Consider the following 22,757-nt stretch of genomic DNA (forward strand, 5'->3'; position numbering starts at 1 on the left):
GTATTTATCAGCTCTCCTACCTTCTGGGAGCCAGTGCTGTAAGTACACTGGTAACCTAGAGCTTCAGTGTCAGTTGATACAGTGAGTCACAGCTGCTGGCCTGCTTTCTAACTGCTCACATAGCACCATTTGTTTCCTGTTGCACACAGCCTCGTATCAGACTAGAAAAAATTAACAGGGGAAAAAAAAAAAGCTAGATGATCACTCAATGTAAAACAGTGGTGCCGGGGCATCTATAATTTTCACTGAAGTCAGCAAAACCTACAAGTAAATAGGGTCAGGGCCCTCCCTTTGCAACAAGTAGTAAGTATAAATATAAGTAATTTTTAAAAAGCCCTTGCAGCAATGGTGAATTTCAGCATGAATGCAAGCAGTGTTCATGCTCACCAAAATGATGATCTGGCACCAGAACTGCAAAATGAACGTCTCCCACATTTACCCACAGAGGAGAGTACAGGAAGATGCACGCACACCGCTGCTTTCTCTCAAGGAGCCGGGCAGCTAGGACAGCCCAGGAAGGTGAAGCGGAAAGAAAAAGACAGGCAGTAACTTTAAAAATACTAATGTTTTCCATACTGTAATATAGTCTCTTATGCAGCGTGAGAAGAAAGCAGCTTTTTGCGATTCCTTCTGACAAGGTAATCCACAGAAATTGCCAAACTCTGGAGCTGGTCAAACAGTTATGCTCAAAGAAAAAAAAAAAAGTTTATTGAAAAAATGAAGGGGCTTGGAGCATGTGCTATGCAAGGCATAGACTTCATTCAACCCCCCTCTCCCCCATTAATTTAAAAAAAAAGATGAAAAGTTCAAAATTGCTTATCTGGACTTCTTCAAAAGGATGATCCAGTTTCTCCGTCTGAATAACATTTTTCGTCAACATCCTGGAAACACTGTGATAACTTCTGAAAAGCTCAAAATCAAAATGAAACATTTCACCTGAATGCATTTTTTTTAATTTTCCAGTTCGCTTGAAAATGTAAAGTAGTTCCTACTCCTGCTCAAGCCAAGCTCTATTTCTGCCTTCTCCTGCAGGGCAGCCAAAAGATATGATGAGCACCATTCAAGGGTGCTCTTTCCTCCTCCTTCTTGCCAACCTGGTTGTTTTTTTCTTGTATTACCCTTAGGTCTGCTTTCTCATTCATGCCGCTAACCTCGCTTTTTGGCAGCCCGCAACATTTCAAGGCAGGTACACGACTTGAAGCAAGAGCTCAGCTAGCGGCATGAATGGGACAGCAGACTTAAGGGTAATACAAGAAAAAAAAAACATGTTGGCAAGAAGAAGAGGGAAAGCCCTTGCCAGAAGGAAGCAGCAGTGGTTGGGTGAGGCCTGAGCGCTGAGGTGGTGGACAAATGTGTGTGGTTCAAGTTCTCAGTTGCAGAATGGGAATGTTACGTGACTGAGCTAAAGCATCAGGTCATGCCCACGGGAAAGCACTGGGAGGCTGTGCCTTCCTCAAACTCAGAGGCCAGACTGTGCCACACAGCACAGGAAGATACAGCACACAACTATTAAAATCTGTCCATGGCACTGAGCTGCCAAAATCCTGCTCTGCAGATGCCCCAGTTTCTTAAGGAGACTCCACCTTTAGCAACAAGCTAAAGCTGTTCCCAAAACTACTAGGTTGACTCTGCCTCAAGTGGCTTTAGCACAGGCATCTTTGGTGACAGCCCCGTTTGTGCAATGTTGACATCTGTCCATCAGGATATCTCCCCCCAGCCTTCACACAGAGCAGCACGAGGTAAGTGCTTGATCCTGCAAACAATCTATGAAGTGTTATCTGATAGACTATGAGCATAAACTAAGATGCAATCTAGCTGTCACTAAGAAATGACTGATTGCACAGCAGCTAGATTGCCAAACAGCCATCAGATAACACAAGCTGTGAACTCCTATTTGAGATGAGCCAGAAATCTAGAGAGATCAAACTCCACAGGGTTTTAGAGATGCTACCACACTACCCTATACCAATCCATATTTACTGACCAGCCAACTCCAGTGTCTTCTTCCTTCTCACCACCTCTTTCAAGCATCCTCACTCAGGAGGCAGGTTATAGTCTTGACAGCGAGTTTTTAAAATTACAGTATATAAGGACAATACAGGGTAAAGCATTAGGCAGAGACAGTATCACAGTTTTTCAACCGCAGCTTTTGACCTCAGCGTCTTCTCCAACTGAATAAGAGTCAGCTGTAATGGGAATCTCCTTACCTGACTTCAGCCTGCTAAGTCTGGCAGTCTAAGGGTGTTCTCCAGGCTCTTTAGGCAACAGAGAGAGACAGGACCTGCTGTGGACAATTTAGCCCACCCAGGTCAGAAACCTGTTTCTTCCCAACTGACTACAGAACTCAGCTTTGACTACATGACAGCTTTGACTGCACATCTAAAATGAAGGAGGATGAATACTGATATACCACACACATCTTCTGATCCTGTGAAAGTCAGCAAGGGACAGCTATTTAAAATTATTTTTGGTAACCCCTCCTTTACAGACTGGGACTGAGTTCCCTATTTGTAAAATGGGAATAAGAGCATTTCCCCTCGTTGAGGAGATGCTAAGATCACAAGGAATTCAGATTGTGCAGTGATGAGGGTCATATTGACACCTCAGCTAGTTGCATAAATGGGACGTGTTAAGTGACAACATAGGAAAGTTTTACCTTCTACCAATCTGAGTGACAAGAACTGAGCAGAGATGCCTGGCTTAGAAAGACAGCTTTAGTGTCTTCAGTTTATTGTTTAGTTTGATCTTGTGATTCCCAAAGTCTCCTTTGCTGCTCTGACCCTCTTGCACAAACATGATTACACTCAGCTAGTCCCCAAACTTTCAACAACTCTGCATTGATTATGCCTCCCCATTTGAGCAAGGGAAAATCATATTTGTTTTTACAGAGCAGAAAGTTGAAGTATCCCAGCTGTGACTTGCCCGACAGGCAGGTAGCAGCTAAGCTAACTCGAGGGCACTTGATTTCCAGCCTCGTGCCCCTGCTCCTGGATCTCTGTATAACTGTATGTTTTTTGCTCTCTTCCTGCCTCAGCTTCTCAGTTCTCAGTGTTTTACTACAGTGAGAGTCTGCAGGCTAACAGAGATATCTTGATGACTTATTGTTCTCAGCCTAAGGACAAAGAAGTCTATTTGCTGTTACAGATCCTGTGTTTCAAGGGATTTTTGTTACTCCTCCCCTCCTTCCTTAAATATGTTTTCATCAGCAGGATAAGAGTTTGATTCATCCAAGTCATGGATTTCTTTGCCTATATTTTGAAGTCTCAAGTAATGGAAGAAGAAAATTCAGCAGTCCCAGGAAAAAAAAAGGAAAGAAGAGATATTTGTGTTTGAAGAAAAAAGTCTATGACTGTAACCACTATGGCCTGATATGTTTTGGGGGGATACTATTTTGATTCCAGATATGGCAGGCAAGAGAGGTTTCTGACTATGCTAACTGCTGTAGCGTTGCTGCAGATGTAGAAACCCAATGGCAGATCACGTAGCATGCCACAAAATATTGGAAGGACATATGCAAATATTTTTTTCTTCAGCCTGAATGCAAAAATGTGCACTTCTGAATGCAAAAATATGTACCTCCCTTTCTGCCACCTGTACTTGAACAGTTAATTTAACCATGCAAAAAATGACACTGAGTGTCATTCCACTAATGCCAGATCAGGCTCTAATTAAAAAAAGAAAAATGAAATCTACTCTCCAAGAGTGAAAAAAAAGTGAAGCAACTTGCAGCTTTACGGGTGAAGAAAGTCCGCAGAGTGGCAGAGGGAGAGCTGTTATGTCACAAGTGCTGTGTATGTAGCTGTGATATTACATGTCTTCTGAACCTGCTGTCATCATGAAAAATGCCTGACAGACAACAGCCCAGATCTGGGCAGGAAGACAACTTTGTTAGCTTCAGGAAGGAACACTGTGCAGACAAAAAAGGTCACATTGCATGATCAGGGCCCATATTTGTAACTAATACAGGCTAATCTCAGGATTTCGTATTGAATCTTTCCTATGTCTTTTTTTTTTTTTTTTAAATAAACCCAGAAATGAGAAGCATCTACTGATCGCTGTATTAATTTAACACCTGATCTAATTCCATAGGATTAGTAGACTCTTTCCTTTTTAATGGGACTTTTTAAAATGTCAAAACTCCTTTCTATTCAACAGCTTTTACATCCTTGCACAGAATAACTATTCTTTTCAAAAATGTGATCTTTTAATACACATGAAGTAGTTTTTGTTTTATCCAAAAGTCAGCAGACAAGCAACCAAAAAAGTCTGGCCCAGCTGGAACAATATACCAAGAACAGCAGCCAACAACGTGAGACTGTTTTGCCCTGAGCCTCAATTACAACTCTCACTGCATCTCTCTCTTGCCAGAAGAAGCCAGCCCCCTTCTTCTGCCTTTCCCACAGAACTGGAATAAAGCAGCACAAAACGGGAGGTGTTGTGTCTTCAAAACATGAGTTAACAACACACTTTATTTAGCCTACTCCTGATATTTAAGCTACAGATCCTGGCAACCCAGCATACAAAGGTATTCCACCACAGTCCCTCTGCATCCCAAGAGAAATCCCTCACAATCACAACACAGATTCCAAGAGAATCTTACAAATCAGTTCGGGTGAACTTCTGATAGATCATACTTCCTTAACAGATCTAGTAGATTTCAAAAGGTTTCATTGAGAAAGATCCCAAGGAGTCCTAATAACACTGTCTGGATCCAGCAGTCATCCAATAATCCCTCCGCAGAGAGGATGAGAACATTTTTTTTGGTAAATAATACCCTGCAGAATTCTCTACAGAGAACTAGAAAGTGAGAAGGTTAAGGTGTGTGTGGTGGGGAAAGCCTGAGCTGATGGACATCAGTCACACCTTGTGCTTGTTCATAAACCTCGATCCAGCATGAGAGCTGCCCATTGCTACAGCAGAGAGAAATACTGATTTCTTATGGCTGCAGTGCTCTGATCTGTGGACAAAAGGAATAGTTGTACATGAAAACAGGCCCTTTGTCATGGCAGAAACAATTACAGATCCAGTACAAACTGGGAAACATTACTCGCATCTTCCCAGATGTGCAGAACTACATGCCAAGTCTGCACTATACCTTAGCTGGCAGGTCCTGGGAGCAGCCTGCAGCCCAGCACTCTCTGGAGAGCTGCCTGCACACAGGCACGTTGCTCTGAACTCAGATTTCAAACCCTCTTGTAACTTGTGGCATCTGTGCCCTTCTTGAAAAGGCTGCAGGCCAGGCTGCATGTTCAGCATCGCTCACATGACATGCCAGCAGGACAGCTGAGGTGGGGCCAGGCCTTGCCCAAGGTGCCGAGGCCCATCCAGGGCACATAAGGGCAAAGTGTTGGGTTGTGTAGCTGCCTTTGCGGGTAACCTCTGGCCTTTCTTTGTTCCTCTCCCTCAGGTGAAAAGCCAACATATGGTCATTTCTGTGCTTGTTTTCTAAAAGACAAAGCAGCTGCCAAATTCATACCCCAAGCCCATTCAGAGTTAGGGTTCCACAAGTTCCCCTCCTCATCATGGTGCCAGTGCAAAGAGCAAGGACATCATTAGCAGTGCCAGGCTCCTGTCCTGGCTCTGCCATAGAGCTGCTGTGGGACTTGGATAGTTGTACCCATTGCCTGGGCCTCAGGTCTCCCCAACACTCTCCTTGCCTAGGGTCCTTCACTTGTGAGCTCTCAGGCACAATGAGATCCTGATCTCTGCAGGTGCTCTAGGTACTCTAAATAATGATAAACACCTTATCGCCTTCTGGACACCTATCTTACCATCACAACACATCATCACACCAGCACAATATGCCAAAACACATTATTTAGGACAATAAGGCTGAGATACATCAGATGATGGAGAAAAATTAAGTATTACTACAAACAGCCTGCAGCATAGTGTGTGGAGCCAGATCAGAACGACAGGAACACAGTTCCAGCTGAGTGCTGGCCCCACGCTAGCAGCCTGCAGAACCTGCACAAGTTCCTCTGCACAGTGTTGCCCAGTGCTCTGGGAAGACGGATTAGCTTTGGTGACATGCTATAGTAACACATATGAACCCAGGTCAAGTCTGGCATAGTATCCTGCTGCCAGTTCCTCCTTGGAAACAGAAGTGCTGTGGCAAGCAAGGCAGAGGTACCTCAACAGCTCTGGGGAAAACAGCTGTAGTTGGCGAGGCCAACTGGGACACCGCGCTGATAACTGGTGGCTGGCCCTGGGCACACAGTCCTCCGGGGCACAGCGCCAAGAACCTGGAATTGGCCTTGGTGGCAATACAGCTGTGTTTGTGCAGAGCTGCACCTGAGTGGGGCTCCTAAGAAAAGCCTGAGCCTGAGCCACCCAAAAGTGGCTCTTGAGGGAGCCAGGCTGGGTGCGTGCACCCAGGACACACAATCCACAACGCTTATCAACAGCCCACAGCTGAAAGAAAGCTGCCAGCACTCAACCGTTCTCACTAACCTGACCACTCTAGTTTCAGATATGCTGCCTCTTTGGTGCAGATCTCAAAGAAAAACTGATGCCCCTGAAGCACATCAGGAAATACATAAGTAACATGGTGCATGTGAGCCACGTGAGCTGCACATGGAGTTGGTAGAAATCTGTATTTCTAGTGTGGGAAGCTAATTGTCATCTGAAATGGGAAGGAACGAATGTAGACCCACTCTGAATAGAAGGGCAGACTGGGGCACATGGGTAGCATGGGCATTTCCATTTAATTTTACAGGGAATGCCCATGCAGCAGTGGCTGTGCTAAGAGGATGCGTAGGCTACAGTCCCCACTGCCTCCTAGTAAACCCATACCTGCTTCTTGGGGCTGCAAGAGACTATGCTTCCCTCCCCACCCCAAGTTTCATGATCTATATTGAGAAAACAAGGGCTGAGAGTTGGTACAGGAAGGGGAAGTGGCTCATTCAGGATACTAAAGCAGAATAGGAATAAACAGAAGGTCTGAAACTCCTGCCCTCAATCCTGGTACTTTCTGGATCCTGAGACTACAACTCAATCTACATTCTCTGGGTGTAGGTAAATTGTGCTGCAATTTTGGATTGAAAAGATCCACAATGTATTGATAAGAAGCTGGCTTCAGAGGAAAAGGTATTCCACAGGCTGAGGTTCTCAGTTACATAAAACATGGCAGTGCCACTGAATTGAAGGCACACGTGTTAAAGAGTGTGCGGATGGCCATAGCAGTGGACCAGAGACTAAAATCTCCATAGCAGTGGACTGGAGACTAGCACTGTGCTGGCCGGGGGCATTAGTTTAACTCCCTATATCCTTTTTCTCTTGGTGTTAGAACTACTTCGAAAAAAAGCAGTGAGTGGTCTTAGGTGCATCTTTGTGGAACTCAATGGTACACAGCATGGCTTACCTGGACAATTAGCTTATTTTCCTTATCGGGCAGGATTCGGTAGGTATAAACGCAATTCCGGAACCTGGAACAGATCAGAGGAGATATAGTTAGACCATCTGCAGAAGGGAATCACACCGTGGCACCCCTCCCCATGAGAAAAGGTATTGGAAGATCCCGAGACACATAGATGGCTTCATGCACAACGGTTTTAAACATTTCTCTCTATTTCTTTCCCTGGAGTCTGTGAACTAACACAAACCTGAAGTGTTCCTGGTCACTGAAACATGTTTGCAGATGTCACTGCAAAAAGTGATATCAGCATCAGCCTCAGAGTGAGTTATTCAACTCTTCTTCTGGCCGGAAAGAAAGAAAACACCAAATGGCTCTAGCTGTCAGTAGAGTGGGCGTCTCAGGAAGGAATGAAAAAGCAGAAATCCAAAAGACACAGGGCCAAAATCAGCAATGAATGAGTAAATTGAAGGGCTAGTATGTGCATTGACTTGTATTGGAAAAAACAAATAATAGATTTCAGCTAAATCACAGTAAGACAGCTGATTGCTAGGCACATTTTCATGCACAAATCCTAAACAACAGCCTAAATGAAAACCCATCTCGCTATCCTGGTGCGGATGCACACCGCACATGTGCATCTGTAGATCAGCCATAACGAACATTTTGTCCCAGCTAAATTCAATTAGATTCTTATTTAAGGAGGGATGAAGGAGTCTTTTGCCCAGTGGAGGGCCACATTAATGCACAAGAGCCCAAGGGAAGCCTGAGCAGTGCTGTAACATGGTAAGCATGACCTTCCTCAGCAGCTGCTGAGCTTTGTGGAGCTTGCCCAAGAAGTGTTGACTAAAAAATATATTTTTACCTTTCTCCCAAGTGAACAACAGATTAGTCAAATCTCTTAAGTCACCTGCAAAACACTCTGTTAAAACATACAATATGGCTTCAAGCCAACAAACGATGCTGGTTTCAACCCCTTCCTCTCAAAGGAAAAAACAGAATCCACTCTCAGAGCTTCCTTGGCCATAACAGAAACACTGCATTACCTGTGGAATTATGAAATATGGGCTGAGGTCAGCCCCCCAGCTGGGGAGATCAGACAGATCAATAAAACATCCTCATCTCTTTTACAATTATGTTGTGAGTCTATTCATCACATGCCTTTCAGAATCATTCCATGCAGAGGAGAGAGAGAGAGATTGCCAGGGTTTTAGGCAGCCTTATACAAGGAGTCACAAAGAGCAACTGGAAATGAAAAGAAATTACTCATAAATCATAGCTGAGTTTTTGCAGGGTGTTTGGAGAATTTTGTCATGTATCCACATGAACCTGTATCTTTTGATGGCATTAATGCAAAGGACACAAAAGAATTAGAACTGCTCCCAGAGCTCAGTACCACTTTACTAAGCAATGCAAGACAGGCACCTATTCATTCACACAGCTGAGGATCTGGTACAGAGCTGGAAGTCACAGACACGATCTCCAACTGCTTTGGATTGCCACAACATTGCTAATTTCACCAAGCCCAGGGCAATCAACGCCAGATGAGGATATGCCCCAAGGAAGGGTATGGGTTTTGTTTTTATCTGTCAATGCAGTTCTCTTACACCATTTCCTCCTGCTGATATGCAAACAGGGCTAAGCAGAACTGCTCATGCAGCTGATGAGAGAAAATTTGTGTGTGTGGAGATTATGAAAGTGATAAACAAACCAGCTCAATGGTTTGTCACAAGAGGACCCTCCTTGTTACCTTCACAGAAAGTGCCCCCATCACACAGGCCTTACGAGGCTGCTGTCATAATACTTGTAAAGAAGTTTAAGCTGAGGGTATGTGAGATCAGTGGAAGAGCAAGGAAAGAAGCGCTGTTGGGTGAGACAGGAGCAGGGAGGAGCACTTCCTAGGATCAAAAGCAGGAATCCTCTTTAGCAGTCCCCTAATTTAGTGCATGTGGATGGAGAAGACTGGGACTCTTACTCCATTTCTACCCTTAGGCTTTCTCTCTCAGCGTCCTGACTGTTAAGTTATGTGGCCCCAATTACTGTCACATTCCAGGTCCTCCATAAAAACTGGATTGAGTTCAGAACTGCTCAACCACTGTTCAGGCTGTCTATGTGGGGGGTAAATACATTAGCCTCAGCTTAAACATGTCTCCAAGTACTTTGCCATCTCTGTCTTGGTTGGTTGAGACAACCAACCAAAGGAGGAAAAGGGACGAGGCTTGTATTTTCTCTTTCCTCTCCTGCTGTACGTGTTTTTATGCACAGGTGATGATGTGCATACTGGGCGTTCCTGGAAATCCTAAACAGGACTATCATGCTAGGCATGGTGCTAAGTGCACCATGAGAGAGGCCGTCCCCCCAGAGGGCTGGAAATGGCATCTCACAGGCAGTGTCCTCTGAGAGGGATCCCAAAGCTGCAGCTAGCCTTGAGGGTCATCTCTAGAAGTGCTGTTAATCCTGCAGCCATTCACACACAAACCACCAACAGAAGATCCCCTGGAGGAATGATACCAGTTCAGGTGCAGCATGCTGTGAACACTAAGCAGGTTCTTTTTGATTTCAGGATCCAGGCATTCCCGTCCAAGTAAGTCAAAGAGCCCCCTTCTTGTGAATAAACTGGCAGATCAAATGATCCAGGCACAGAGAAAGGAGGAGGAAAATGGCTTTGCTTCTTGCCTTTTATGGGGCAGTGTGACCAGCAGAGCAGAGGACAGCAGTGCAGGGGGAGGAGCGTTCCCTCTGCATTTGCTGACTGTTTCAGCTCTCTGCTAAGTTAAATGCTGCTGTTCTAAGTTTCAGAAAAGGGGGGGAGGCACTCTTAAAAGGCCCTGCAAATACACCTCCCTTACTTGTCTATATTTATACAAACCCTATTTTCCTAAAGCAGATCTCAAGAAAATCACTATTTCATTCTATGATATAGTAAGTGCTTTTGCTGGATTTTGACTGATCTGCCCAATAAATATTAGAGCTTTGTAGAATATGGCTCTTCTTTTTCAGAGCAAATTTCATGTTTTTTTGTTTTCCTTATCTATACATAGTTGACACTTTCTCACTTTCAACATAATTCTGTTTTTGTGAAAGCCTTTTGCAGTCAGGCTTTCAATTCCCCCCTCTCTGTCATTCTTTGTCTCCAGCCTCTCTGTTTTTTAAACAGAAGTAACTGAAGAGCTCAAACTTCAAACACCTTCCAGTCAATAACACAGCTGAAACTGATACATCTCTGAGGAAGTTTTCAGCTTCAGCAAAGCTGCCCATTTTGTCAAGATGACATTCTGAGGGAAAGACTTATTCACCACCTTTAACCCTTTCTCTTCACAAACTCACTGCAAACCAGCATAAGCTGAAAGCTTGTTAGGTACTTTGTCAGAAGTTTGTGTGACATTTCTCAGACCGTAATTAATGCCAGCCCTTCACACCACAGATCCGTCTGCTCTTGGCTGGGTGCTCCCCATTTCTTTAATCAAACCATTCATGTTAGCCACCTCAGAATGGATTTAAGAACATAACCTTTGGCTCCCGGTTCAGAAAATCCTGGTCATGATATTGTTTCTATTTCCTGATCCCATGTCTCTCAAGTCACAAAAGGCTTTCAAAGTTGGCTGTGTAAACATTTACAATGGAAAAACTTATGCAAATGCATGTTAGTAGACATTTTTACAGCACCTTCCCTTTCTTTAATCCCCACCATCACTCCATAGACATATTTTGTGTATATTCTGGTTACAAGGCAAATCAAAGGGGTCATACTAAAAACACTCAATGGAAGCAACAGTCTATTCTAGTAAAATGTTCCCTGACTTGCAACTTGGGCCCTCAGACCGTGCTACATGATTGCCCCTCCTTCCTCCTGCTTGTCCTGGCTATTCATCTGCAGCCACCCTTCTTTCTCTGCTCCCCCCAGAAAGACAAAACTCTTCCCCATGTTATTACAAACATCTTAACAGGCAGGCACAGAGGCTCTCTGCACTTTGTGAACACCCCCATTACCCAGCCACCGATCTCTCATAGTCCAACACCTACGCTTACAGGGCAGTTACCCAGCCCCATGCTTTTCTGCAGATGAATCCTCTGCAGCAGACTGCTGTCACCAGAAGTCTGACCTCAGAGACAAGCAGTTAGACCAGAGTTATAAACAGCAGCACCACCTTTACCACTGCAAGAAATATACTTTCAGAAAGAAACTACCCTGAGAAACCTGCTTGTAATTTAATGTGGGGTAAGGTTGAAATAAATTTTACTAATCCGCTGCACAATGGCAGCAAAGAGGATCTGATAGGCAGAACAGGGTCTCACAGAGGCTCTCTTGATTTCTCCTAAGCAGAGAGCAACTGTCTTATCTCTCTGTAATACAAAGTCAAATGCCTCAGACTTCTACTGACTTCAGTCTCCTCTTGCCCCTGCACTCCTGCCTCCAGGAATAACACCTGCCCCTCACAAACCCAGAGCAGGAGGCCTTGCTCTCTGGTCCCCAGCCCCAACTCAGAATGGGAGGATCAGGGCTGCCAGCACTTCTCTCCTCTCCCTATTTCCCACATGAAATATTTACCCTGTGAGCCACATTAATGATGCAGGTAGAACCACCGCTGTGCTGGGTGTATCATGCACAGCTCCAGGAACTATTTCAAGCCTTTTGCTGAATGGGACACAGCGTTGTACAGGCAGGTGCGTCAAACACACACTGAACCAGAGCAAGAAAAGTGCTTAGGAGGGTACCAAGCTCAGTACTTGAGTTGTTAAATGTAAATACCTGACCCAAGTTGTTAACAGGCTCAAAGAGGTCAAGGGGTTATTTTCTCTCAGAGCACAGCCGCAGTATCTTTGATTATTCTCTCCTTTTGAATCAGGGGCAAGAGTAGCGTGAGCAGTACAGCAGTAAAAGAATATGGGTTTGTTCAGCCTGGCACTGCTCCCAACCCTTCCCTACCCTGTGGCCCAGTCAGCTGAAACCAGCCATGCTCTGATGTGGGTTCCAGCTTCCCAGTGAGTACAGTGGCCGTTTGCCTCTGTCCTGGAGAGGGTGCAGGGGGTAACAACCTGCACAAGCGGGGACAAAAGTGTCTGCGTGAAGCGCGAGGTTGAAAGCTGTACTTACAGCACGCAGAGTGCATATGCCGAAGCAATTGACTCACTGGCCCGCACAAGGAAGCTGCCATCCTTGCCTACTTTGGAGAGCAGGTCTTCAGCTCTGGAGCGAGTGATGTTGCCGTGGTACCAGCACTGATCCATCGCTGGAGCTGGAGGAAACCTGAATGCCAACCCAGGAGCTGCCAGAGCTGCCTGTGTGTCTGTGTGTAACAATCAGGCAGCTTCAGCTCACCAGCTTCCTGTTTCAATAGTACAGAGAGGGAAAGGAAACTCAGCCGCGGACAACTTCCTCAACTCAAACAGCTCAGAGAGTGAGTGTGACATGTTCCTGCAGCCCCCGCTCTCCCTCTTCGTGCTGCAGCTGAAGTGACTAGCAAGCCCATGTCCCCTGCCTTTCCCTCCCCCTTCATGTCCTAATACTCTGTATCAAAAAGGCGCAGCTGGAGATCTCTTCTGCTCCCCCACCGATTCAGTCCCCCAGGCTTTGGTGGCCTGCTGTCCCATTTACGATCTCTTGCCAGACCCTTTGAGTTTCAATCTTTTTCCTGTCTGTCTGTCCTACCCACTACAGGTCTCCATGGGGAATAAATAAATCTCAGACTGATCAGAAACACACTGTGCATTAGGATACTTAGCACTGACTGCCCCATTCCTGCCTTGTCTAGTCCTCACATCTAGCTAGGTGTGTGGAGAGGACTTCAAAGAACTGGAAAAAAAATTACCCCTGCATGTTTCCATGCACAGAAGCAGACTTATAGGCTGATTTGCTCTGGGGATTTGTGACCAAAGCTCCCTGTCAGCTACTGTGAGATGGATTCGAAGGTCTTTCCTGCTTTGAATCCCCAAAGGTGGGATGGAGCAAAGCCATATCTGACAACCTGCGTCAGAGAGGGGAGAACTGGAGCTTTCACTTCCCTTTTCTTTGTCTGTACATCTGCCCCTTGTCTGTGCTGTATGGCATGCTCAGTGCTGCGTCTCCAAGGCAAAGCAACGAGGGGCACATTTGCAGCAAGCAAGGACATTGCTACAGGGGCGCTGCCTGCATGACAAATTTGGTTGCCTATCCTGTACCTCCAACCACTCTGCCTTTGAAGGCAGCACTTCTGCACATCCATGTTTGAGCTATACTTAAAAGCAGCAGCTGAGCTGGGAGTCTGCCTGGGACTCAGAGTACAGAGGGAGAGTTCCCAGGAAAGGCACAGACACTGCCAGCCTGATGCAACCTTCACCTCCCAGAGCCAGGAGAAGTGCTGGAACCATGGTACCTGGATCATGTATGGAGTGCTGCCCCTGTACGCAGCATGGACAGCAAGACAGGAGAGAGCAGCCTATCACCGAACTGGGAGAGACTAGAATTTGTGCGTATGGAGAGGGAGAGTGAACCAGTACAGCCCAGCATTCATCCCTGCTGGCCTTCCTGGTGCTTTCAGTTACCCAGACATCTGCTCTGCATTGTCCAGCTTAATCTCTGCCATTGCGATTAAACTGTGGGCACCAGAAATTCAAAATTGTGAGGCCAGCGTAGGACCATGCTAAATGGGCAGAACTGCAATGTGCAGGGCTTCCTGTCCACACTGAGCAAGCACTGCCTACAGACCAAAATTAGCTCAGCTGGACTTGCCCTTCAGCTTCACCCAGATCCACACAGGGCTTTAGGAGCCAAACTCCCATGGATTCAGGTGCCTAAATGGCATCAGATGCCAAATGCCATGAAGTGGCTCTGCATGGACAGTAGCTGTAAGCTCTTGTAAGCTACAGAGTGGTTACAAACCCTATTCTCCCCACTGAGAAGAGTGTCTGCATGTGGCAAAGGTACTGTGCAGCTCCTTTGACAGCCCTGTCTGGCCATAGTGTGCTGCTAGCCTCACCTGTACCAGCTCCTTGGGATTTCTGATACTTACAGTAGCTTCTCTGGAGCACAGCTGCAGCAGGAAGCAGAACATCTCTGAATGTCAAACCACTGCTTGACCTCACAGTGCTCTCCATGCAACAGACCCATATGTGGATGCAAAGTGGACAGAGCTGCTGCACAACATGAGTTTTGCTGGAATGAAACTGTGTTTGGAGAGCTTCTCCTGATCTACTGCAAGTTAACACAAGGTAATAGAGAGGTACAAGCCCCGGTTACACATCTGAGACTGATTAGCTGTATACTTAACACTTAACTCCTATCCATCCTGCCACCAACTTCAGTTTTTAGCAAGCTGCTGCTATTTCCTTCAAATGTGTGAGTCCCCTGTCTAGCCACACACAACTCCTTGAATTGGAGACATAAACAAGGGGATGGGATCCAAACACATGTGATGATTGAGGCAATAAGATGTGCAGGCTGGTTTCTGTGAGTATTTCTTGGTCCTAAAAGAAAGCACATTACAGCTCCAGCTGCTCAAAAGGTGAATCCCAATCCTAAACATGAACAGCTCTGTGATCCCTAATAGCTCGTTCTCAACGCTGTCTGAAGAGGAAATGGCATCTGTTTTACTTCTCATGGTGCTGGCATGTGAACTCTGCAGCACTGGAGAAAGACCGATCCTTGCATGGTCAGCACACAAGTGCGTGCATATCCTGAACTACCTGATTCCCAAAGGACAGTGGTAACTTCTGTCCCGCACAGAGACAAGAGGCTGTTCTGCAAGAGATGCTTATGCCATTAATTTTCTTTCCATTCGTGCCTGTGTCAGAGAAGGCTGGTGAGTAGATCTGAAGAAGAAGAGATTAGAGAAGTTATCTAGAGGGGAGCTAGAGTGTTTGCCATAGAGGGGGAGTACAGTGATCAGGCTGCACCAGTTACAGGCCAGGTGATACTACGAATGTAGCCAGCACAGCCCTAAGGTTTCCACAAGGAATAGGATGTGCTTCAAATAGTCTACACTGTCATCCCACAGTCGGGACAAAGCACCGTGTAAGAGCTACCCTTGTAAAACAAAAGAATAATGGGTACATCTGCCAGACAAATCCAACCCAGACTCAACAGAAGCTTTTAGGTAATGGCAGCAGTATTTCATTTAAACTTACTTGAGAGAATGAGACCACAGACAAAGAACTGGGACATGTTTTGACGTTGGATAATAAAAAATTGCAGCCCTGGCAGTCTACACTCAAAGTAAACATTTTTTCCCACATTAGGGTATTATTCCAAGCTGTCTCTCAGACATTGCAATAAACACTTTATCTAAACTGGGTTTGCTACAGATGTCCAGGTAGTATTGTACCAGCTGGCTGTGAACTCACCCACCTGTCCAGAACCAGTAGGTAAATACTGTCTGTAGCATCATTCAAGATGCACAATGGTCACCCAAAACCCCCGCATATGTTCAGCCTGTGCACCGCATCAGCATGGGTGCTGCCAGGCTTGGTCAGATGAAAAGTTCTCAAATATGCACTTTCATGTCATGAAACAAGTGTTTTTCACAGTATGCCTGATGAGGGAGGTTAAGTCTATAGGACAGCAGTCAGCTTTGCTGAAGTCTAAATATAACATTCCCCCATTAGGCATCAGTAACAGGCTATTGGCCACAAAGGTGTGTTTAGACTCTGGCCTACATCTAAAGAGCACATGAGCAATACCCACAAAGTACTGGTTAGCTGAGCCACTCTGTGCTACTCCAGCCCAGCATGTTACTGACCTGCTGCTCGGGCAAGGCTCAGCAAATTACAGGTGTATTTGTGAAGGCCATGAGATCTCTTCACTCTCTTGGTACCTGCAGCCCCCAGGTGCCCTGAAACAAACCTAGATAGTGAGAAAAATCAGGGCCTCTTCTCCCACTACCCCTGAAAGCTATCAGCAATAAAAGGCAAGGGTAGGAACACTGAGCAAGCAGAGACTCGCAGACCTGAGCAGTGACAGTGCAAAGGATCCTATGGGACCTGCTAGCGGTCCCCAAAGAGGATGTGTTCTGAGGGCACTCTGGAAAGCAGGTATTTTTCTTCACCAATAGAGTAAACAAACATGTTTTCCTTGGAGCCATTCCACATGTGCACACACACACAGAATACAGCACACAGCAAACAAGCACAGACTGGTTCATAAAGCAGAATTTTGTCCAGAGGCACGGGTAAAGCTTTCCTAGCTTCATCTACTCTGACGTGTCTCCCTTGGTACCCATTCATTTCTGGTCACTCCCCTTGTCTACTCACTGCATAATGTGTCCTTTCAAATCACACCGTAGCCTCAGAATAGTCTCACTCTCACCAAAACTGGTGCTGTTTCCTTCAGAAACCTGCTGAAAAATCTGTCTATATTGGAAAGCCTTCCAGCTTGAGCACCTCTCATGCTGCTCTGAGCTTGGTCAGGTCCCCTTCCTGACACCTGTGCCTTTGCAATTTGCTGGAACTGGGGCAATGATATTTATTTGACGCAGTGCCTCATATGCCAATAATACTCTGCAATAACAACAGCCATGCTTGCAAGACATTGGGTTGTCAGCGATAAGAGCAGTTGCCATGTGGATCATAGCTTAGCACTTGTGTTAGAAAGACCAGAAAGTATTTCCCCTCCTGACTAGAAATTGGGAGCTCCCTCTGCAGACCTGTCCTGATCCTGCAGTTTCGATACAGGCAAAATGCCATTTCTGCCACTTGCCCTGTCCCCAAACATGGGGGGGTCCTGGGGTCCTGCATGGGTCCTGCTGTCACTGCCCAGGGAGAGGGAACAGCTGGAGCACATGAGGCTGTGGTTTTCTTACACATGAAAAACTGCAGCTTCTCAGTGTGGTGTAAGCAAAAGAGCGAATAAGCAAGAATATACAGCATGGGAAGTAAGGAGAAGTAATGGAAGTAAGAAGTCCCTGGGGGGGCTGGGAACCTAGCAAGGCAACCCCAAATCCACTGCAGAAGTGGGCAAGGAATATCCCCAAGAGCAAGGCATCCCATGGCCTTGCTTGAAACAAGAATACAGCAAGCCCTGAAACCTAGAGTTGCCAGCAAGTCCAAGAAGAGCACCTAACCAGAGCCAAAGCAGTTTTCTGAAGAAGGTAACTGCAGATACAGGGCACTAAGCCCAGTGTCCTCTCTAGCACTTTCTCCACAACTTACTAAATACAGCTCAGCATAAAATCGCTGCCTTCTGTTCCCACGCAGTCCCTATGCGGTCAGCGTGCGTGTCCCTAGGCCTCAAGGCAAGAGGCCCTATACAAAGGTCATGCTTGTTTTGAGCACGTGATGTTTAAGATGGCAGCCAAAGGGAAAGGCGAGAAGGGAGAACAAGCAACAGAAGACAAAACCAAACATGTTCAGTTTTAGTATGTTTAATAGACTTCGTAATCTACAGACACCACAAGCCAATGTCAAACTAAGGGTGCAGGAGGAGTACAAAAAAAACCCTTCTGCTGAAAGATGAGAAGGGACAGTGAAAAGAAGTATCAGCAAAGGTGGTTTTCAGAGGGATGCTGATGGAAAGGCTCGAGACTCAACGCTCTGATGGAAAGGCTTGCTTCAAAGTGAACATTACAAAAATTATCTCTTCACATTGTTGGTGGGTCCCATATTCAAAGAGGCAGGAAAACAAGGGTGAACCATCTGGCCCAACCCCCATGTACTGCAGATCCGAATAAGCACAGAAGCCCTTGAAGAGGATGCTTGGTTTTGTCCAATGTGCTGGATTTAAAGGGCTTTTGTTGAGGTAAATTCCTAAGTCTCTTCGACTCTTTGGGTCTGTAGGATGAGCGTAGAGCAACCAACTATCTTGGCATCTGGCATCAGGGGGGGGTGGGAAGGCAGTAACACTTCCATGACATCCAGAGGGAGGTTCTACTAGCATTTCAACCCGCTGGCCTCCCTGAAAGTCCACCCCATGGTTGTAGCTGACAGCCTGGATTCTGACGCCCCTGCTGCTCCTTGCATTGCAGTAGAGGACCTTCCTGCCACAGGTGTGCACCTCCGCTACCTGGCACTCCACCGCACTCTCCTCCCCCACGAAGTTCCCCATCTCCCACGTTGTCCCGTGGTCAGAGCTGATGAAGCAGAAGGCATGAGGGGTGGGATGTTGCTTAGGGTCCAAGATACGATAGGCATAGGCAGGAATCACAAGGCTCCGGGCCTCATTGAGCAACTGTAATCCATGACCCGGCCCCACTGCAAAAGTTGCCCAGTTCTTGTACTCGGTGCTAATGGTACCATTGGTGACATCCTGGGCAGTGCTCCAGGTGTGTCCTTGGTCCATGCTAGTGACGTAGCAGAGACGTACCAGGTTGATCTTTGTCCTGAGCTGATGCTGCTCAGAGATCTTTCCTGGGACAGCTATGAAGAACAGGATCAGTTTCCCTGAGACCTCATCATAAACAGGACAGGGGTTCATAGATCGGTGGTTTTTCAGCTGCGCACTGACAATGGTCTCCATGCTATTCCACTGCCAGGGCCCATGTGAAGGGAGACAAGAATGAACACACCATTACAAATAGATCCATGTTAGAGTGTAAGGATGCCTGGATAAAAGCTACAGAAGAGCATGAGAAGAACAGAAGAGAAGCAAGTTAGTGGATAGAGCAAGAAATGGGAAAACAATATACCAGCATCGCCAAGCATAAGTGAAAGTTATTTGGATGACACAATGCACATGCACTTCACCAAACAGGTGCATTATGTTCTTTTTAATTACTACTCACTGAGGAGCTGACAGCTCTGTGTCTCAATGCAGCTAGTGTCTGATGACACTGTTTAAAAGACTACAGTAGCTGAGTCTTCAGAAATTCTCACAAATATATATGACACACAGACATGCCCAGTGGTCAAAGTGTGCTGGTACAGACACTGTGCTGTGTCAGTGTTTCTTAGAAAGTCGGCTAGATAACTGAGCCCTTTTCAAATATCCTGGATGCTGACAAATTCCTTTCTATTCAGACTCCTATTCCTCCATTTTGATCTGTGTATGAATGGGCATCCCAGCCTACACTGAAGCCCCTCGCTAGAGCTGATTGCATGGCTTTACACAGTCCGGTGTGGAAATTTGGACCCCAAGTTGTCCGATGCAGAAAACAGGTCACAGAGCAGGTATAACTACCCTCTGAGCCCTGTTTGTCTTTAAATGACTAGCACATAACACAATCACATTTCTAACACTAACATTGCAATTAGAAAATTATTCCTACGTAGTGTTATTGGCTTGGTAAAAGAAGCAGTATTTTCCAGTAAGATTATACTAATTAGCTTTTCTACCCTGACTTGCTGATTACCCTTTTTGGTCATGTCTTATCTTTGTCTATTCAACCAGTATTAACTTTTTTGGAATATTTAATATTTCCATTTTAAGAAAGTCTAGCATGTGAACACAAATTACTAAGTTTATGACCAACTGAGCCCTACTTAACTGAATTACAGGGGGTTACACTTACACAAGATGTTACCTGAATGGTATGACACTGCAGGTGCGCTCAGAGGCTGCTTCTGCTAGGCAGACTCCAGCTCTTAAGAGTCTATAATCTGAGACAACCAGTCACCAATGAAGGATTGGAATAGAAAGAGATAATGACTAAAAAAAAAAAAAAAAAAGACACACCCCCCCCCCCCCCCCCCCGCAAAACATTAACGCATTTTCAAATGCAACAAATGATTATAAATAGAGTATCCACCACCTCCAGTCATCCAGCAAGATAACTTAATCTACCCACTGGTAGATTAATGAGGTAGCCAATTCACTGGCACAGACAAACTAGACGACCCTCTTTCACGTGGGGAGACTAGCTGTTCTCAATTGTTTTTTAAACCAGAAATTAGTCCTAAGAAGATGAATTAAAAAAAAAATAGTCACTGATTGCTAATTCACTCCTCCCTGTCCCTGCGGCACTCCCCATTTCTGCCTCTCCTTCACATCTTTGCTGTTGCAACAGGACTTTTGTCCCATCTCTCTATCTGCTTCCCCAGCTCTGCTATGATGGGTCAAAGCCATCCCCAGAAAATCTGCTGCACCTGCTCACGTTAGTCCCCCTAACAGCTGCCCAATTATGGGGTTGAATCCCAGCAGTTATAATGACACATGCATTACTTATAAGCAGATTTGTCTCCTATAACTGGGGAGAAGGAGAAGCTGCACTCTCCCTACAGCGAGAGGGCAAACACATTCAACTCATCTGGGGACAAGGGAGCAGTACAGTTGGGCAGTCTCCCCTGTTCTCTCCCCACACTGGTACCTGAACGTGGTGCGTGGTTGGGTCATACACGCCTCTGCGCATCGCTATTAGCTTGGCATGTTCATCCACCACATCCTCTCGTTCCTCAGCAAATGCCAGGATGATGCTGAAACGCGGCAGGTAGAGCAGGGCTGGAATTCGATAGCTCCAGGTACCGTTCTGAAACAACGTCTCTTGCTTCAAGACAGGAAACGAAGCCATCGTGCTAGGGGGAAGAAGACAAAATGCATTGCTAAAAGCCCTGCAGAATGTAATGGGGCAGATTCCATTGCTTCTTGCCCTCCCTGCTCAGTGGAACTTGTTCTGCATTGAAACATAATTCCTGCTACTTTCAGCTTTGTCTTTTTCTTGTGCTTTTCCAAAGAGAACCGATGTGTTGCATACTAGCTAGCAACACAGACTAGACTTACCCCAGGAACAGCCTGGTTGATCTTACTGGAGTGATGTAAGGTAAGTACGCTAAATACAGTTAATGAAAAAGCTGTCTGTGGTTTGTTTTTTCTCTTTAATTAAATTCACAGGCTGGGATTTTTGTGGGTTTGCTTTGTAATTCAGAAGATTGTTGTTAATCAAACATTATAGTATTTTCCCTCAGAAGACCATTACTGTCTTTGTTGATAGTGTTTCCAAAACCCAGCACAGAACTTCTGCTTTGCCAAATATGAGCTTAAAATCCCATGTAAACAACACACTGAGGCAATCCCTGAACCCAGCTGTGCCCCTATTTGAGGATGGTAAGCACTGAGCATGAAGAGAGAAAGAAAGAGAACATCCCTCCCCCCGTAAGATTAAAGAACAGTCTGAATGGTGTCCCACCGCATTGGGTGGGACTTCTGGCCAGGCAAAAATTGTGTCATCTGTACAGTGACTTAAAAGCAACATTAGGAAGGCAAACATGAGGGGGCGTTTAGGGAAGCTGCCTCTATCTAACTGGTCTATGCTATGCCCCCACATAGTCTCTCTTCTCCTCAGAAGTGACCCACTCAGCCCTCTGTCTTCTTGCACCAAGCCTCTCCTGTGAGCTCATTTTCCCCTGAGCCCGTGGGTTTTTACCAGAGTATTATGTCGGGGGGGGGAAGGGAGAAAAAAGGATCTCTGACATGATGCACCAGAAACTGAAGGCCTGAATATCCTCTGCTCAGCAGGGCGGGGCGAGAAAAAAAACACTTTAAAAAATGGTTAAAAAAAAATCAAGCCTTAGATCTCTGACGCATTGAGTGGGTAGGATGGCAGGGAGAAGATGACAATACACTATGAGTAAGACATTCAAATGCCTCCTACCTCAGCTGAGGCAAGACTTGCTGTGCTCTTTGTTGAGGATTCTCCTATTTACCTAAATCTTGGAAAGCACTGGAGTGGCTATTGGCCATGTATCACATCCTTATGTTTGAAGGCTGTCTTGGTAATTCAGGACCAGATGGAGGCAAATTGAAGATTGCTTTGCTGCTGCAGAGTGCACATACCTACCTAGAGAATAGTTTCCACTCTTCCATATTACAAGAGAAAAGATTATATTAGCCAGCATAACTAACATAAACTTGGTTAACAATTGTTTTGTATTTATTTATTTTTTTTAAACAGTGCTGATTACCGAGTTAGAACAGCACAGATAAACTAAGTTCATCTTCCTCAGATGGGACCATCACATTATGCTCTATCCAGATCCATAGCTAGGCAGTGAGCATTCAAATATTCCTTGCTTTCACCTTCCAGATGCTATAAATATCAGTGAGATTTTTGAACTCACAGCACTGATCAAAAGGGTGTGAGAACTACACTGTTTTAGCTAAAGCCAGCTGTACAGACCCCAGCAAGCCACAGCCCCATTGCCACTCAGATGCAAAGCCACTGGAGATAGAAGCCTATCTCCAAATGGTAGCTGCTCGCTCCTTACTGTCACTGACAACATGGCAGTCTGAGAAAAAGCAGCAGCACCGCTACTATACAGAAATGTTATCAGAATTTGATCGCAGCTATCCATGCAAGAACATGAAGAAAATAGGAAGACCTTCCTGGAACAGATAACTGTGCTGTTCACTACTTACCAGCATGGATCTGGCTATTTATATATACCACAGTTGTGGCTGTGTTCTCATGGCTCCTGAAACAGAAGCTCACTAGAGTGCTTCCAGACTGTTTAAAGGGAGATTATTTAAAGGGAGATTAGTCAGCCTGCCTAGTGCAACTAGGCA

At 45.7% G+C, this 22,757-nt stretch overlaps 2 protein-coding genes across 2 annotated transcripts in view; both read right to left on the reverse strand.

The window, feature by feature from the left end:
- The window catches only part of INPP5D (inositol polyphosphate-5-phosphatase, 145kDa), a 61,543-nt gene extending 48,960 nt beyond the window's left edge, over positions 1–12,583 (reverse strand). Inside the window, exons 1-2 of the mRNA XM_009319126.1 lie at positions 12,450–12,583; positions 7,364–7,427 (exon numbers count right to left, since the gene is read on the reverse strand). Coding sequence (XP_009317401.1) covers positions 7,364–7,427; positions 12,450–12,583 — 198 coding nt within the window. The remainder of the gene's footprint in view (positions 1–7,363; positions 7,428–12,449) is intronic.
- Positions 12,584–17,738: 5,155 nt separating this feature from the next.
- Positions 17,739–22,757, reverse strand: part of NEU2 (sialidase 2 (cytosolic sialidase)) — a 6,641-nt gene continuing 1,622 nt past the window's right edge. Inside the window, exons 2-3 of the mRNA XM_009319136.1 lie at positions 20,566–20,770; positions 17,739–18,788 (exon numbers count right to left, since the gene is read on the reverse strand). Coding sequence (XP_009317411.1) covers positions 17,850–18,788; positions 20,566–20,766 — 1,140 coding nt within the window. The 5' untranslated portion in view covers positions 20,767–20,770 and the 3' untranslated portion in view covers positions 17,739–17,849. The remainder of the gene's footprint in view (positions 18,789–20,565; positions 20,771–22,757) is intronic.

This window comes from Pygoscelis adeliae, unplaced genomic scaffold (genome assembly GCF_000699105.1).
Source record: "Pygoscelis adeliae isolate BGI_AS28 unplaced genomic scaffold, ASM69910v1 Scaffold30, whole genome shotgun sequence".
NCBI classification, from domain to species: Eukaryota; Metazoa; Chordata; class Aves; order Sphenisciformes; family Spheniscidae; genus Pygoscelis; species Pygoscelis adeliae.